Source organism: Pyrus communis, chromosome 10 (genome assembly GCF_963583255.1).
Source record: "Pyrus communis chromosome 10, drPyrComm1.1, whole genome shotgun sequence".
NCBI classification, from domain to species: domain Eukaryota; kingdom Viridiplantae; phylum Streptophyta; class Magnoliopsida; order Rosales; family Rosaceae; genus Pyrus; species Pyrus communis.
This window is the reverse complement of record NC_084812.1, coordinates 1,096,105-1,110,652: the sequence shown is the minus strand read 5'-3', so window position 1 is coordinate 1,110,652 and position 14,548 is coordinate 1,096,105. Positions and strand designations below refer to the sequence as shown.

At 41.6% G+C, this 14,548-nt stretch overlaps 3 protein-coding genes across 3 annotated transcripts; 1 reads left to right on the top strand and 2 right to left on the bottom strand.

Moving 5' to 3' along the window:
• Positions 1-1,254: 1,254 nt before the first annotated feature.
• Positions 1,255-1,665, bottom strand: LOC137746876 (uncharacterized). The gene has a single exon (XM_068486894.1). The coding sequence runs from the start codon at positions 1,663-1,665 to the stop codon at positions 1,255-1,257; it is 411 nt and encodes a 136-aa protein (XP_068342995.1).
• A 633-nt stretch (positions 1,666-2,298) lies between these two features.
• Positions 2,299-4,261, top strand: LOC137746776 (triphosphate tunnel metalloenzyme 3). Its single transcript, XM_068486783.1, has 2 exons — positions 2,299-3,069; positions 4,008-4,261. Exon 1 carries the CDS (start codon positions 2,435-2,437, stop codon positions 3,062-3,064), a length of 630 nt encoding a protein of 209 aa, XP_068342884.1. The 5' UTR covers positions 2,299-2,434; the 3' UTR covers positions 3,065-3,069; positions 4,008-4,261.
• Positions 4,262-4,586: 325 nt separating this feature from the next.
• Positions 4,587-6,951, bottom strand: LOC137746777 (uncharacterized). Its single transcript, XM_068486784.1, has 3 exons — positions 6,656-6,951; positions 5,305-5,363; positions 4,587-5,208 (listed from the first exon to the last, which is right to left on the bottom strand). Exons 1-3 carry the CDS (start codon positions 6,767-6,769, stop codon positions 4,863-4,865), a joined length of 519 nt encoding a protein of 172 aa, XP_068342885.1. The 5' UTR covers positions 6,770-6,951; the 3' UTR covers positions 4,587-4,862.
• Between the last annotated feature and the right edge of the window lie 7,597 nt (positions 6,952-14,548).

Here is a 14,548-nt window from a genome sequence, read left to right as displayed (position 1 = left end):
CAAACAAATGTCTTGTGGTAAATACTTGTTTCTTACGATACTCTTATATACATTTTCTCAGATTTTGTTACAGTATGCTAAGAAGTTGCTCTCTCTCTCTTTCCGTCTCTCTCTCTCTCATTTTTAAAGAAAGGCCCAAGAGATAATGGTTCGGATCGTTAAAATACATTACGGAATATATTTCACAAAAACGTGTTGTGTAAAAAAATGACGTCACGGATCCGTCCCGTATATACATAGGTCGTTTTAACATGTGATTAGGCTAATCATAATCAACACCGACTTTCTAGTTCTATATATATACATGATCAGTCCTAGAGTTTCTCGTTGATGCATGTTTTGTTTTGAAATGGGATATATACCTTACCAAAGTTATCACGTAATTACAAATGCATGCAAACAGCTAGTATGCGTATATAAAGTGTATGCAGCGACCTAATTCGAAGCTGGTTCCATCGTCTGAATAAATAAAAGAACAATAAAAAGTAGATGATTAGAAAAAGAGACAGGAATTAATACCCTGATTACGATTTCATACCTATTTAGATTTCTCTTTGGTTTTAGCTAGCAAATAAAGTTAGATATATGTATTTCTTCATTGCTCATAAGAGAAAATTTTAGTTGAAACGAGTTCATACGCTATTGTTTCTAAGCAATTTAAAAGACTTTGGAAATAATTAAATCTAGCTTAAAATGTCTGAAAGCACTTTTAGTGAAAATGTTTTTTAAACCAATTTTTTGTAAAAATCTAAGTGGATCCTGGAAAATCAATTTTAAGTTGTTCCGTTAAGAAGCACATATATGATACTTCTTCCAAAAAACACTTAAACTGCTTTTGAAACCTAAAATCAATTTAACCAAAAACATTTTTAGTTATTTGAAAACTTCTTTTAAACGAGTCCTATAACATTTTAAAAAATATGACCAAAAATCTTTTTCGGCCTGCAAAAGGGGCATTTTACCAAATTTCTCAAGGGAATCCTAACTAAATAAAAAAAAATTATTACATAAAACAACCTAAACAAAAGAGAAGAGAGCATCGTATGCTCTAGACTGATGCAAAAGCAACCTAGCTAGGGTGAGATTCCCTCAAAAGCAAAATTAAATTTTGCTGTAACATTCATACCGTCACGTATTATTGTCGTTATAGTTAATATAGCATGACCTAGAATATAAGATTAATAATTTAATTCACGAGTTATAACATTAGTTCATCAGTAATACAACGTAACGATGTGACACAATAAACCTTATTCAAGTTGACTTGAGTGAAGGTGGATGAGCAGTGCAAAAGCCCTTGAGAGATGGAGGGAAAGATGGGTTGAAAGGAAACAACTTGGCCCAACAATAGTCAAACGTTTCAGCGACGGCCTTACAACAAGCCGGCCCGATCTGGTCGAATCGGGCGTTGGAGAGCGCATCGTAAATCTGGTCGACGCAGCCTATTACACTTTGGAGAGGAGCCCAGCATTGTCGGAGCTCTTTCCAGCCGGGCCGACCTGGAAATGTCCTTGTCCTTGGAAGTCCCGACTCCCAAGGGCCGTGCGGCAACATGGACAGTAGTGATGCTGCTGGCGGTGCGGCCGACAGTGCTTCGTTCATGTTTGCCGCACAAGCCACAAGCAAGAACAGCATTGAGAATTTTGCTGGGGATTTTGCCGCCATGGTGCTGGGGAGCTTGAGGATCAAGGTTGAAGAATGGGAGATTTTAATAGTTTATTATTTTTTATGTGAAAATTTGAAACATTTAATGTGAATTGATGAAACTGTAATTTGCTTAAAGAATCTCTTCAGTTAAAGTGATGATCTATCACTGCATTTAAATTTAGTCAGTTTTTATTCTTTAATAAAATAGAAAAACTTAAATGAAATTTCAGAACAAAGAGATTTATCACACGATAGTGGACAGAGAGATGATGAAATACCTCTATAAGCTTTTTCGACTCCCAAAAAACTAGACTGCCGTAGCTTGGTCACCAAAGCACTTCCAATTTTTTTTTTTCAAGAAGCATTTAAAATTTCGAAAAACAATTCTATTTGTTTCAAATAAAAGCACATGTTACGAAAATGCTTATGATATAAGTGCTTCTTATAAAAACGATACCAAGCGGGCCTCAGTGAATCAAAGCCCAATACTACTTAGCGGGCCCAATCCAAAACGTATAAAAGACGCAGCGGATGTCAATAAGTGATGAAATTTGAGAGAGCAGAAATGCTGAGACGAAAGCCAACCAAGATCGAACTCAAAATCGAAGACAAAGACGAACTCGAAGAAGCTCGCAAGCTGCGCGCCGCCGCCTCCTCCACCACAACCACAACCACCGCCGCCACTACCCTCCTCCACCACCTCGACCGCGCCAAAGACACCTCCTCCAAAACGCACCGCATCGGCCTTCCTCAGTAATCGAAGCTCGAACGCCCTCAAAAATCCTTCATGTCTCAAATCCCCAAAGCTCTGATGGAAGTCGAGGTCAAGCTCAGGCTCCTCGACGCTGCCGCTCACCGCCAAGTCACCACCCTCCTGGCGCCATTCCTCGTCGCCACGCATCGCCAAGAGAATTTCTTTTTTGACGGCTCCAAAGCGGAGCTCTCGGCCCGCCGAGCCGTTCTCCGGCTACGATTCTCCGACAGGAGTCCTCTCTGCGCCGTGACGCTCAAGGCGCGGGCGGTGCTTGTCGACGGCGTCAGCCGAGTGGAGGAGGACGAGGAGGAGTTTGATCACTCGATCGGGCGGGCCTGCGTCGCCGAGCCGGATAAGCTGATGGCCGCGGAGTCTAGGGTTTTGAGGAGGGTGAGGGAGGAATTTGGGGTTTTAGGGTTTGTGGGATTGGGAGGATTTAGGAATGTGAGGGATGTGTATGATTGGAAAGGCATGAAATTGGAGGTGGATGAGACTAAGTATGATTTTGGTACTTGTTATGAGATTGAGTGTGAGAATTCTGACCCTGAAGGAGTGAAGGCGGTGCTTGAGGACTTCTTGAAGGAAAATGGTGTTCGGTATTCCTACTCCGAAGTGTCAAAGTTTGCGACTTTTCGAGCTGGGAAGCTGCCCGTTACTGAGTGAATGTGGTAAGTTTTGTGATTCAATTGTGTTTGGAAATTTCTGTTCTTTCTTGATTGAGTACTTCTGATGTGATCTTACAATGTGGGGTTGTGAGGAATTTTGGTTGCAACAAATTTGAATTTGGTGACTTTGTGGTAGAATCATGTGTGTGGATGTTTAGTATTGCAATGGCATGGTTGTTTAAGTGATTGAAGCTTTCGGGGGTATGGCGGAATATGGATTTCCCTTTGATTTTGTGTCGATTCTGCGAAATGAACTCTTTAAAATGCTGATATCGCCTTGTTCTTCCATCCATTAAGTAAAGATCAAGTTAGTGCACCATTAGCTTCTCAGTTTTAATTCAAGTATGATCATTTCATTGTTGAGTTTTTAAGATTTCTTTCAACGAGCGGAAAATCGTTGTTTGCTTTCAAACCAGAAGGAGCTGAAAAAGGCAACAATGAGTTCGATAATTTTACCCTTTCTATCTTCCTGGTCCGCCATGCCTAGATTAAGACTTTAACCTCAGTACCCTTGAACCCAGTTGTTTTTTGCAATTTTCAATAATATCATCACCACCTTTGATCTTTGTAGTTTTAGTTGATTCAATTATTTCTTTTAATCACAAATGTCATAATATCTTGCTTAACCTAAATTATCAACCTTCAATTCTATATATGCATAGTTCTTCTTCCTTGTCCTCAGCGATGCTAGTCTGACTATGCGATACTCATTGATGGTATTGTAGCCAGCCATGTTCCTTCTCTTTTAAACTTAAGCAAGATTTGATGGTTGAATGCGAATTCATGTTTTCAAAAGCTGTGGCTGAGCATTTCCTTTCAGTTTAAAAGACCATTGACGGGCCTTGCAGGATGTGGTCTATATATGAATCTTTCCCATGGAACTCTGCAAATGCTGGATGCCTTTTATTAACGTTTGTTGTTACGTACCCATTACTTTGTAGGTTATTCAGCAGAGCGCAACTGGAAAGGATGAGGACGTCTCCAAATCCCCGAGATCACTGTACTCTGCTTCTGTTCCGAACTTCATCGTCTCATTCTATTGTCATACAACTCCAATACTTTCTTAACGCAAGGACGTCGGCAAATTCCATTGTTTGTAATAAATTGCACTAATGTCACATTATATGTTTTCGTAGCGTAAATTGTTCATCGTTAACATGATATATACTAAGCTCTGAGAGCGCGTTTGATTGAATGGACTAGGACTAGGACTAGGATTGGACTGTTTAGCTCTAATCCCAGCCTAGATCAAACGTAGGCTTATTAGCAACTGGATAAAAGCAACTGTTGGTGGAACAAACGGCTGCTGTAGGTGATCACAATGTGTGTATCTCTCTTATCACATGCACATCTTTTGTTCCACCAACACCAAGTGCGAGTAATGATAGACCTGCCCTCGACGGAAAAAAGTGTTGAAGAAACAGATGGTTCCTTTCCTTTCAAGACGACGAACTCCTGGACAGCTCAAGAACCAGTTGGTTTCTCCAAGACAACAAACAAGAGAAGAAAGAAACAGTTGGTTTCCTTCAATTTTATGAATCCCAAACTTATATAAATCGATCAAAGAGGTTTAACACAACATACGAAGATTCTCAACGTAACATCAAAGACGTCTACTGATTTTCATACGAGAACAATGTATCTCGACGATAACTAATAACATCTGCGGTTCATTAAGGACAAGGAATGTAAATTCTACTCCGATCAAACTGACAAGCTAAATTCTGCCTCACTACTTCATAACTCCTTACTGAAACGGAAACAACACAATGGCAAAGGACTGGTGGCTCCTCTTCTCACTTCCTCTTCTTAGCAGGTGGCTGTGGAATCTCTTCCTCCTCTTCTTCCTCTTCTTCTCCATCCTCATCTTCATCATCGTCATCATCACCATCGTCATCATTGTCGTCTTCTTCATCATCATCCTCATCACTGCCTCCATCGCCATTGGCTTCAGGATCATCCTCTGGATCTCCTTCTTTATCTGCCCCTTCGTCACCTGAGAAGTCCTCATCTCTGGCATCATCATCCTCTGGGTCATCCACCTCCTCATTATCTTCATCCTCGTTGTCATCCTCTGTATCACTAGCATCTTTGTTTTCCGCACCAGGTTTTTCCACTTTGAGAAGTTCTTCAAAAGGAAACCTGAAGAAGGAAGCAACAGTCGCCAACTTAGATTCGATTATACCCTCAAAAACCATTGATGCTGGTATTGGATGAACAGAAAAACAATTTCATTACCTTCCTGTGATTGCAGTCAATTCCGGTGACATATTGATACCATTCATCAGTGCCCCAGTCTGAAACAGCGATAACTGGTGTTGGTGAACAGCTTTTAAAAAGAGAAAATAACAAATAACACAAGCCTTTCGTTTTCCGTAAACATGCATATCCCAGTTCATAAAATGGATTCTAAAACGGCATTTAGGCATGCGGCTCATAATGCAGCAGGCGAGCCCAGCAAACCAAAACAAGTTTGCAAAACATACTTCATAGCTTATCAACAATGGTACAATACCAAATCTGGTCGACAACAAAATAGAAATCCCAATACAAGGCCTACATCACTCCATAATATGATAAACTAAACAAACTTTAGCCAGATGTTCAAAACTAAAACTACCGAAATATGTGGTCAATGTAAAATCCGGTGCTACAGCCCCAACAACAATTACATTTATAGTGTTGGGAAAGTTAGAAAGTGCTGAATTGTTATCTTAAACACAGAAATGGTAACACCATATATGCAATGTATGCGCAAATTTCTTTGCGGCAATACTCTGTTCTCATGACGGGGTCTAAATTAGGTCATTTTAGTAAATCTATTGTTCTAAGTTTATAAGTATGAAAAGGAATTATGACTCCTCATTGTATTAATGCAATCACAAAATGGAGAATAATCATGAACTTAAAAAAGAAATAACGGTATATGAAAAAGATTAAAAATTTGTGTCAGCTAAAACCAACTAGAAACCAAGAGCATAGGAAAACAATGAAAGCGAACGATTCACAAGAAAAACCAACTAGAAACCAAGAGCATTAGGAAAAGAGCGTCAAGAAGTTTGTAACATAACATCCAAGCGATTTAGTTTCTACACAAAATTTCGACAAACAATACAAAAGAAAGCAACTTTAACACAATGCTACATTAAAAAAATAGAATGAAAGCGAACGATTAACAAGAAAAACCCACATTCTCCAGAACCTGATTAAAATAAATACAAGTTTTAAGACAACATACAATCAATAATACAAAGTGCTTTTCTAAAAAAAGAAAGATAAGCAGAAAAAGGGCTTTTCTCCCCCAAACAACCTAATACATAAACCTACCAAATTCCATCCCTTAAATTTATCGAAAACAAAAATTCAAATTTCAAAACCATTGGTAAAAGCCAAAAAAAAAAAAAAACCCAAATTCTGAAATAATAGTTCAGTAAAAAAGCTGCAGATTTTTTAGATCTCGAGTAGTAAAAAGTAAAAATCACAACAAAAGCATGAAACTTTAACATTTCAATCCATGTCACAATTTTACACACAAAATTATGAACAAATAAGAGCAATTTAAGGGAGAGAGAGAGAGAGATAAGTATACCGCAAGGAGCAGCAGAGCAAGGGAGTTGTGAGCAGCAACGACAGTGTCGACCACCATTGCTTCCAAAAGAGAGCCAACCCAGATGCCCTTTTTCTCAGAGGCGCACAACTCCATCTTCTTCGCTGCAAAAAAAACCTCAAAAATAGACAAAAAATCAGAGCAAAAATTGCACAAACAGAGATAGAGAGATATACAGAGAGAGAAAGTGTGTGTGTGTGTGTGTGAGGAGAGAGAGGGACAGGGGAGGAGAGAGAGGGGCAGTGAATTTTGAAGGGTTTTCTGGTTTCGGGCTAAAATGTCTGGTCAACTGGGGGAAGGTAAACCCACTTAGGCTTTGTCCGGTTAGGGTTTTTTTGTCTCTGAAATTTCTACAGTCACCACGGTAGATTTATATCTGCTGACTAATTGCTGATTAGGTAATTTTATCGGTCACTTAAGATAAATTTTGCGTTGACTTATTGGGTATTGCGAAGGTCGTGGAAGGATAGAGATCTTCTCCAATTTCATTATCTCGGGTTCAAAGATCAGACAATTAGGATCATTTAAATAAAATTTAATGGCTCTTATTAATTTATTTTGTTGACTCACGTCATACAAATTAAAAGTTCTGATATTTCTTCCACACAAAGTAAAAGTCCAAATTTTCTAATTCTTAGACTTCGAACAGTAAAATCTGAAAATGATCCAAATTCGTCGCGGAAAGGAACCAAATTTTCATACATATATGATAATTCAATTTGAAATCTCGCCGCCTCCGCCTCCAGCTGCCAAACCAAGCGGACCAAGTCCACCTCCAACACTGATTGCCAAGGCCAAGCCTGACTCCGCCGCACATTGATTGCCTAATGAATTAATTATAATAATTTTGTTACTACCTTACTTTTTATAAGAATCAAACTAAGACCTTATATTTTCAAGTACAAGTTAACATGTCCCGTTTTTGTTACGTGATATATCTTCATGTGTTATACAAGCTAACAAAGTATTTAATATGTCACTTTTGCCACATGATATATTTTCACACTTCGGATATTGATTGACTCGAGATTTGGCAATTAGGCTAAAATATCACTCGTAAAATAAATAAAAAGGGAAATGTCGAACAAAAATTTAGAAAAAATGTTTGAAAATATTTTTAAAATGGCTGAAACGAAAGTATTTTTGTTACTAATTCTTAGTAAAAATGTAATTGAATTAGAGAAAAACACGTGAAGTGCTCACTATAAGAAGCACATAATTGATATTTCATGTATGAAGCACTTCAAGTGGTTTTGAAATCCAAAAACATTATTCTTAAAAGCGCTTCCAAGCAAGTCTAATGTTTTTTTTTTTTTTTTTTTTTTTTTTTTTTTTTTTGGGAAACAAGGGAAATAGCCAAGGCAAAGAAACCAAAAGAAAGACAGGAAAGCCTATAGAGAGGCAAACACCAAGAAAACAAAAAAGTAGTGAACAGGGGTAGGACATAAAGTGTAACATCCCGTCCCGAAACTAACGAAACGTACATTTGAAATTACAATTTTACCCCTAATCTATTCGTTTACGCTTAGTGTTGTGTTGTGTGGGTTGTGGGACCACACACACTCATACATTTTCTTTTTCTCCCCGGGATTCCCTCCCTCATTCCCTCACTCTGTCTTTCTCTGTCTCTCTCTCTCTCTCTCTCTTCCTCCCCGAGTTCATCTTCTTCTTCTTCTTCATTCTACTTACGGACACACACACAAACCAACTCAAACCTTCACCAATCAAGGAACCAATTACACCATTGAACTCGTGAGGTTGTGAGGAGCACAACCATACCAATTCTAGGTAAGAATTCTAATGTTTTCACGTCGTTTCGACGAGGTCCGATTATTGCACTGTTCATGCAAACCTAAACTAGTGCGTTTTTGGAATTTCTAAGCTTGTGGATGTGTTTGTGAGGTCCCAAGGAGCCTCGGAGTGGTTCGTTGGGTGAAATTGGACGTCGGGATCGTTGGATGTAAAGTTGGCCGAACTTTGACCGTTGTTGCAGGTATGATCTAGTGAGTTTTAGCTTGTAAAAGTGGTCTAACGTTGTTCTACTAGTCCTAAGCTTCATTTTGGTATAAAGATTGTGAAAAATGGTTGAAAAACGAAGGAGAAAACACGGTTGGAAAATTTCCCAGTTTTCCGGCGCCGTCGCCGGCGCCGGAGTCTCGCCGGAGAAGACAGGGGAATATTCCGTTAAGTTTAACGGAATATTCCTAACGGCAGTTAACGGTAACAGTTAGGTTTAACGGAATATTCCGTCAGTTTAACGGAATATTCCTGACGGCGTCAGTTGACACCGTCAGTGTGCAGTGCACGTGGCCGCGCGTGGGGGGCGCGTAGGTCCGTGCCTGTTCATGCGCGTGGGGGCGCGTGCGTGGTCCAAAAATTATTTTAAAAATATGGGTGTGATCCTGAGGTTGTGTAGAGCACGTTGGTATATTCATTTGTCCAATTTGAGCAATGTATGAGAAGTTATTACGAGAAGTTGCTTAGGTGCTTTTAAATTAACGTTTTCGTAACTTTGTCGCGTATAGGTGATTCGTATTCCGAGGACGAGCGTACACACTCGAGGCAGGGGGGCTACGACCCTTCCACTTATCAGTGAGTGGGCTTTTGTTTTCCGTATATACCTATATACATCTAAATTCCCAGAAATAGAATAGAAAAGGTTATTTGTTTTATGCCATGCATCGTATGAATGTTGTTTACGCATCATCGCATGTATTAGTAGTGGCATACATATATATAAATGTGTATTTGGTGCTGTGGACGCACAGGTAAGTGCCAGGTAAGCGGTATTCATGTGGTTATGCATTCCTGTTTATTATGCAATAGTAGTTTGAAATGCTTAGAGAGCTCATAATCTGCACCCCCGGTGTTAGTGCTCCCGCCCAGAGAGGGGCAGAGTCCTTCACGTGATGTTCACCCGCACCACACGCTCGCCTTGGATCCAAGTTAGGTGCAAGCCTTGTCGTGCAGACCACATTAGGTGGATCCGACTCGTAGGTGACCCGCGATTATTCGCACAGTCTTCACGTGATCGTAGCACTAGAGCGTATATATTACACCCAGTCTTGTCGTACAGACCACGTTAGGTGGTTCCGACTCGTGTGCAGATTCAGATGTTGAGTTGAGATTGGAGCTCTATATGCAGCGGTACATGTCACGTTAGGTGACTCCCGGCTGCCAGATTATATGTTATTGATGTGATTATGCTTGAGCATTTATATTTGATTATGAGATTCTGTTGTGGCATATTCTCAAGCATGAATGGCATATTGTGAGCATGAATGGCATATCATGGAGCATGATTGACATATTTATACATACGTATATATGTTCATTTTCTGGGAAGTATACAGGTTTTACGGCGAGGGGTTAAAATGTATTTTGCTAAAGAGTTTTCAAAGAACTTTGTTTTTGCCCACTCACGCTTTTGTTTTTGCGCCCCTCCAGGTTCTAGTGGTCTAGCAAGTTCGGTGGTTTATCCTAGAGGGCGTCCCGGCATTTCTGACAGACACTCACCATTGTAGGGTCACCTTCGGGTGTATTTATGTCGTATCTTTTCCTTTTGGACTGTTGTAGACTTGCTCTGAATTGTGTCTCACATACACTAGTACTTTGTATGCTATTAGGTTTTTAATTATTAGTACTTTTATATTACTATCTTAATAGCTTCCGCACGCGCACATGGCTACGTCACCTTCGTGTGACGGCCAGCATGCCCTGATCTCGGTCGGGGTGTGTCAGCTTGGTATCAGAGCCTAGGTTTGGCAATCCTGTGTCTTTGTGAGTATTCTAATAGTTGGTGTCTTCTGTCAGAATCATGCCGCCTCGTCGGGAACCACGTCGCTCAGATGAGTCTAGTTTCCCTGATCTTGCTCAGTTGGGGGAAGTGATTGCTACAGCCCTTCAAACAGTGATGCTTCCTCCCCAGAGGACTCCTCTGGAGACTATGTATAACCTGAAATTGGATAAGTTTAAAGGTAACGAGGGTCATGAAGGTGCAGAACGTTGGTTGGAACACATAGAGAAGACTTTTCGTGTGTTGCATAACCAGGGGAACCTTCCTATGGAAAGGTGGGTTGAGACAACCTCGTGGTTTCTGGAGATGGAGTCTGCAGCTTGGTGGGAGCAAGAATTTCGTAGGTTGACTCCAGCTCAGAGGACCGATTGGAATGTTTTCAAGGACGTGTTTCAAAGGAGATTTGTACCCCCTGAGTATATCGATCGTAAGAAACAGGAATTCACTGAGTTGAAACAGCGAAAGATGACGGCTAACGAGTATTATCGTAAGTTCACTGATTTGTCTCGTTACTATCCTGATGTCGCTGGTAATCCGGCGGAGATGCTTCGTCGTTTTCGCTTGGGCACTAGGAAAAGATGGCGTTCTATGGCGACTACGACTCACTGTGAGTCCTACCAGGATTTTTACGAGATACTGTTGAGGATAGAGGACTCAGAGAATATGTCGAGTGACAGTGATGAAAAGAAAGATGACAAAGGGAAAAGTCAAGTGTCGCTTGGGCCTCGCCAAACTCAGAACTTCAAAAGGGGTGGTGCCAGTTCGAGTTCGTCTAGTGGTGGTTTCAGTGCCTCTGGACAGGGATGTGGAGGTAGGTTTTATGGAGGTGCTCGAGGCCAGAGACAAGGTGATGGTGGTCGAAACCGAGTCCCAGTTTGCCGTAGATGTAATAACCGACATTTCGGCGAATGCAGGCGTGGCAGCGGTGTTTGTTTCACGTGTGGACAGATGGGACATATAGCTGTGAATTGTCCCCAGGGTCAGCAGCAGAAGCCACAGCAGACCTTTATGCCGCCACCTGCACCGATTCGGCAAATCCAAGGTCCGAGTAATTATGGTCAAGCAGGTAGAGGTGGTGCCTATCACTATCAGGGTGATGTTGTTCCCTATGCTCCGGGACCGTATCAGTACCCCCAGGACCCGTATTCACAAGGTGGTTATCCCCCGTATTCCAGCAACTACATGCCGTATCCTCCAGCTCCAGTTGGTGGTTCTCAGTGGTACCAAGGAGGACAGTATCAGCAGGGTGAGATTGCCACTAGTAGCGCAGGGTCTTCGAGACAGATGGGTCAGCCCAGTCAGGGGCGTGGAGCTCAAGGTCGCGGTGTTCAAGCGAGCAGAGGTCGCAGTGGACGACAGCAGGGCCAGGGGCGTATTCACAATATTTCCCTGCAGGATGCTCAGAACAACCCGGACTTGATTATGGGTACGTTAAACATTCTTGGTTATTTTGCTAGAGTCTTAATTGATTGTGGAGCTACACATTCCGTTATTTCTCATACATTTGCTCAAGTAACGCAACCTCGCCCCACACCTCTAGGGTACGATTTAGAGTTCGCTATGCCTAGAGGAGAGAGATGTGTTGTAGATTGTATGTACCCAGGATGTCCAGTGATAGTAGAGGGTGTTGTTATGCCCGCTGATCTTATCCCGTTAGATATTGTCGATTTTGATGTGATATTGGGCACAGATTGGTTGTACTTCTATCGTGCCAACATTGATTGTTACGGGAAAGTAGTTACGTTTCACCGTCCTGGATTACCTGAGGTTACTTTTGTGGGTGAACAGAGTGGAGTAAGACACGGCGTTATTTCAGCTTTGCAAGCGAAGAAACTGTTGACTAAAGGTTGTCAGGGATATCTAGCTCATGTGGTGCTAGAGGAGACTGTTCCTAGCAGAATGGAGGATGTGAGAGTGGTTAGACACTTCCCTGATGTTTTTCCTGAGGATTTACCTGGTTTACCCCCAGATCGAGATGTGGAGTTCACTGTTGAGTTACTTCCAGGTACCAATCCTATTTCTTTAACTCCTTATCGTATGGCTCCTGCTGAGTTAAGGGAATTGAAAGTGCAGTTACAGGAATTAGTGGATAAGGGATTTATTCAGCCTAGTACTTCACCTTGGGGCGCTCCAGTGTTGTTTGTGAAAAAGAAAGATGGGACTTTGAGGCTGTGTATCGACTACAAGCAATTGAATCGGGTGACGATTAAAAACCGTTATCCATTGCCTCGTATTGACGATTTGTTTGATCAGCTGAGAGGTGCTTGTGTATTTTCTAAGATAGACTTGAGGTCTGGGTACTATCAGCTGAAGATTGGTAGGGATGATGTTCCTAAGACGGCGTTCAGGACTCGTTACGGTCATTACGAGTTTCTGGTTATGCCGTTTGGGTTGACGAATGCACCAGCAGCTTTTATGGATTTAATGAACCGGGTATTCCAGCCTTACCTGGATAGATTTGTCATTGTCTTCATTGACGATATTCTGGTGTATTCTAAGTCCAAAGCAGAGCATGTCCGACATCTTACTTTGGTGTTGAAGAGGTTGAGAGAACACCAATTGTATGCTAAGTTTAGCAAGTGTCAATTCTGGTTAGATCAAGTTGCATTTTTGGGGCACATCATTTCTGCTCAAGGTATTCTTGTTGATCCTCAGAAGGTTGCAGCTGTGGAGAGTTGGGAGCAACCACGAACCGTCACTGAGGTGAAAAGTTTCATTGGTTTGGCGGGATATTATCGGAGATTCGTTAAGGATTTTTCGGTAATTGCCTTGCCACTGACGAGGTTAACAAGGAAAGACGTTAAGTTTGAGTGGAATGATAAGTGTGAGCAGAGTTTCCAGCAGCTGAAGCATTGTCTTACTCATGCACCTGTTTTGGCACTCCCGGACGATAATGGTGATTTCGAGGTTTATAGCGATGCTTCTTTGAATGGTCTGGGATGTGTATTGATGCAGCATGGTAGGGTGATTGCTTATGCTTCGCGGCAGTTGAAAACCCATGAGATGAATTACCCTACACATGATTTGGAGTTGGCTGTTATCATCTTTGCGTTGAAGTTGTGGAGACATTATCTTTACGGAGAGAAGTGTAGGATCTTCACAGATCACAAGAGTCTTCAGTATCTCTTCACCCAGAAGGAGCTTAATCTTCGTCAACGGAGGTGGTTGGAGTTGCTCAGCGATTACGATTGCACGATTGATTATCACCCAGGTCGTGCGAACGTAGTAGCCGACGCACTTAGCAGGAAGTCACATGGCCGTATCAATGCGTTGTACGCTAGTCGTATTCCTCTTTTGGTGGACTTGCGTGCTACGGGAGTAGGGTTAGAAACAGAAGATCGAGAAGTGGCGTTACTTGCTAATTTTCAAGTTAGGCCAATCTTAGTTGATCGGGTGCTTGAAGCTCAAGTAGCTGATGAACAGATTCAAGAACTAATTCGAGTTCGAGATCGAGGAAGGAGACGAGATCTCAGAGTTCGTGATTCTGATGGCATGTTGATGTTAGAGGGTAGAATGTTCGTGCCTAGTAATGAGGATTTGAAGAAAGAAATTCTCGATGAAGCACATATCTCGGCTTATGCTATGCACCCAGGGGCAACTAAAATGTATCATACCATTCGACCATTTTATTATTGGCCGGGTATAAAAAGGGAGATAGCTGAGTATGTGAGCAGTTGCGCTGTTTGTCAGCAGGTTAAAGCAGAAAGAAAGAAGCCGTTTGGATTGTTGCAGCCGCTTCCCGTTCCAGAGTGGAAATGGGAAAATATCACTATGGATTTTGTGTACAAGTTGCCGCGTACACATAATGGCTTTGATGGCATTTGGGTGATCGTTGATCGGCTCACTAAGTCGGCACATTTCATTCCAGTGAGAGAGAAGTACTCTTTGAGCCGGTTAGCAGAATTGTTTATCTCAAAGGTTGTGAAGTACCATGGTGTCCCTGTAAGTATCGTCTCGGATCGTGACCCACGATTCACATCGAAGTTTTGGGTAGCTTTTCAGGAAGCTTTGGGTACGAGACTACTTTACAGTACGGCATATCATCCACAGACGGACGGACAGTCCGAGAGAACTATTCA

Excerpts from the sequence above, each read along its gene's own strand:
- LOC137746876 (XM_068486894.1), bottom strand. The coding sequence starts at position 1,665 with ATGGCGGCAAAATCCCCAGCAAAATTCTCAATGCTGTTCTTGCTTGTG.
- LOC137746776 (XM_068486783.1), top strand. The coding sequence starts at position 2,435 with ATGTCTCAAATCCCCAAAGCTCTGATGGAAGTCGAGGTCAAGCTCAGG.
- LOC137746777 (XM_068486784.1), bottom strand. The coding sequence starts at position 6,769 with ATGGAGTTGTGCGCCTCTGAGAAAAAGGGCATCTGGGTTGGCTCTCTT. Across the intron at positions 5,364-6,655 it reads TTGCTCTGCTGCTCCTTGCG|ACTGGGGCACTGATGAATGG; the intron begins GTATACTTATCT and ends TCGCTGTTTCAG. Across the intron at positions 5,209-5,304 it reads TTGACTGCAATCACAGGAAG|GTTTCCTTTTGAAGAACTTC; the intron begins GTAATGAAATTG and ends TTCCTTCTTCAG.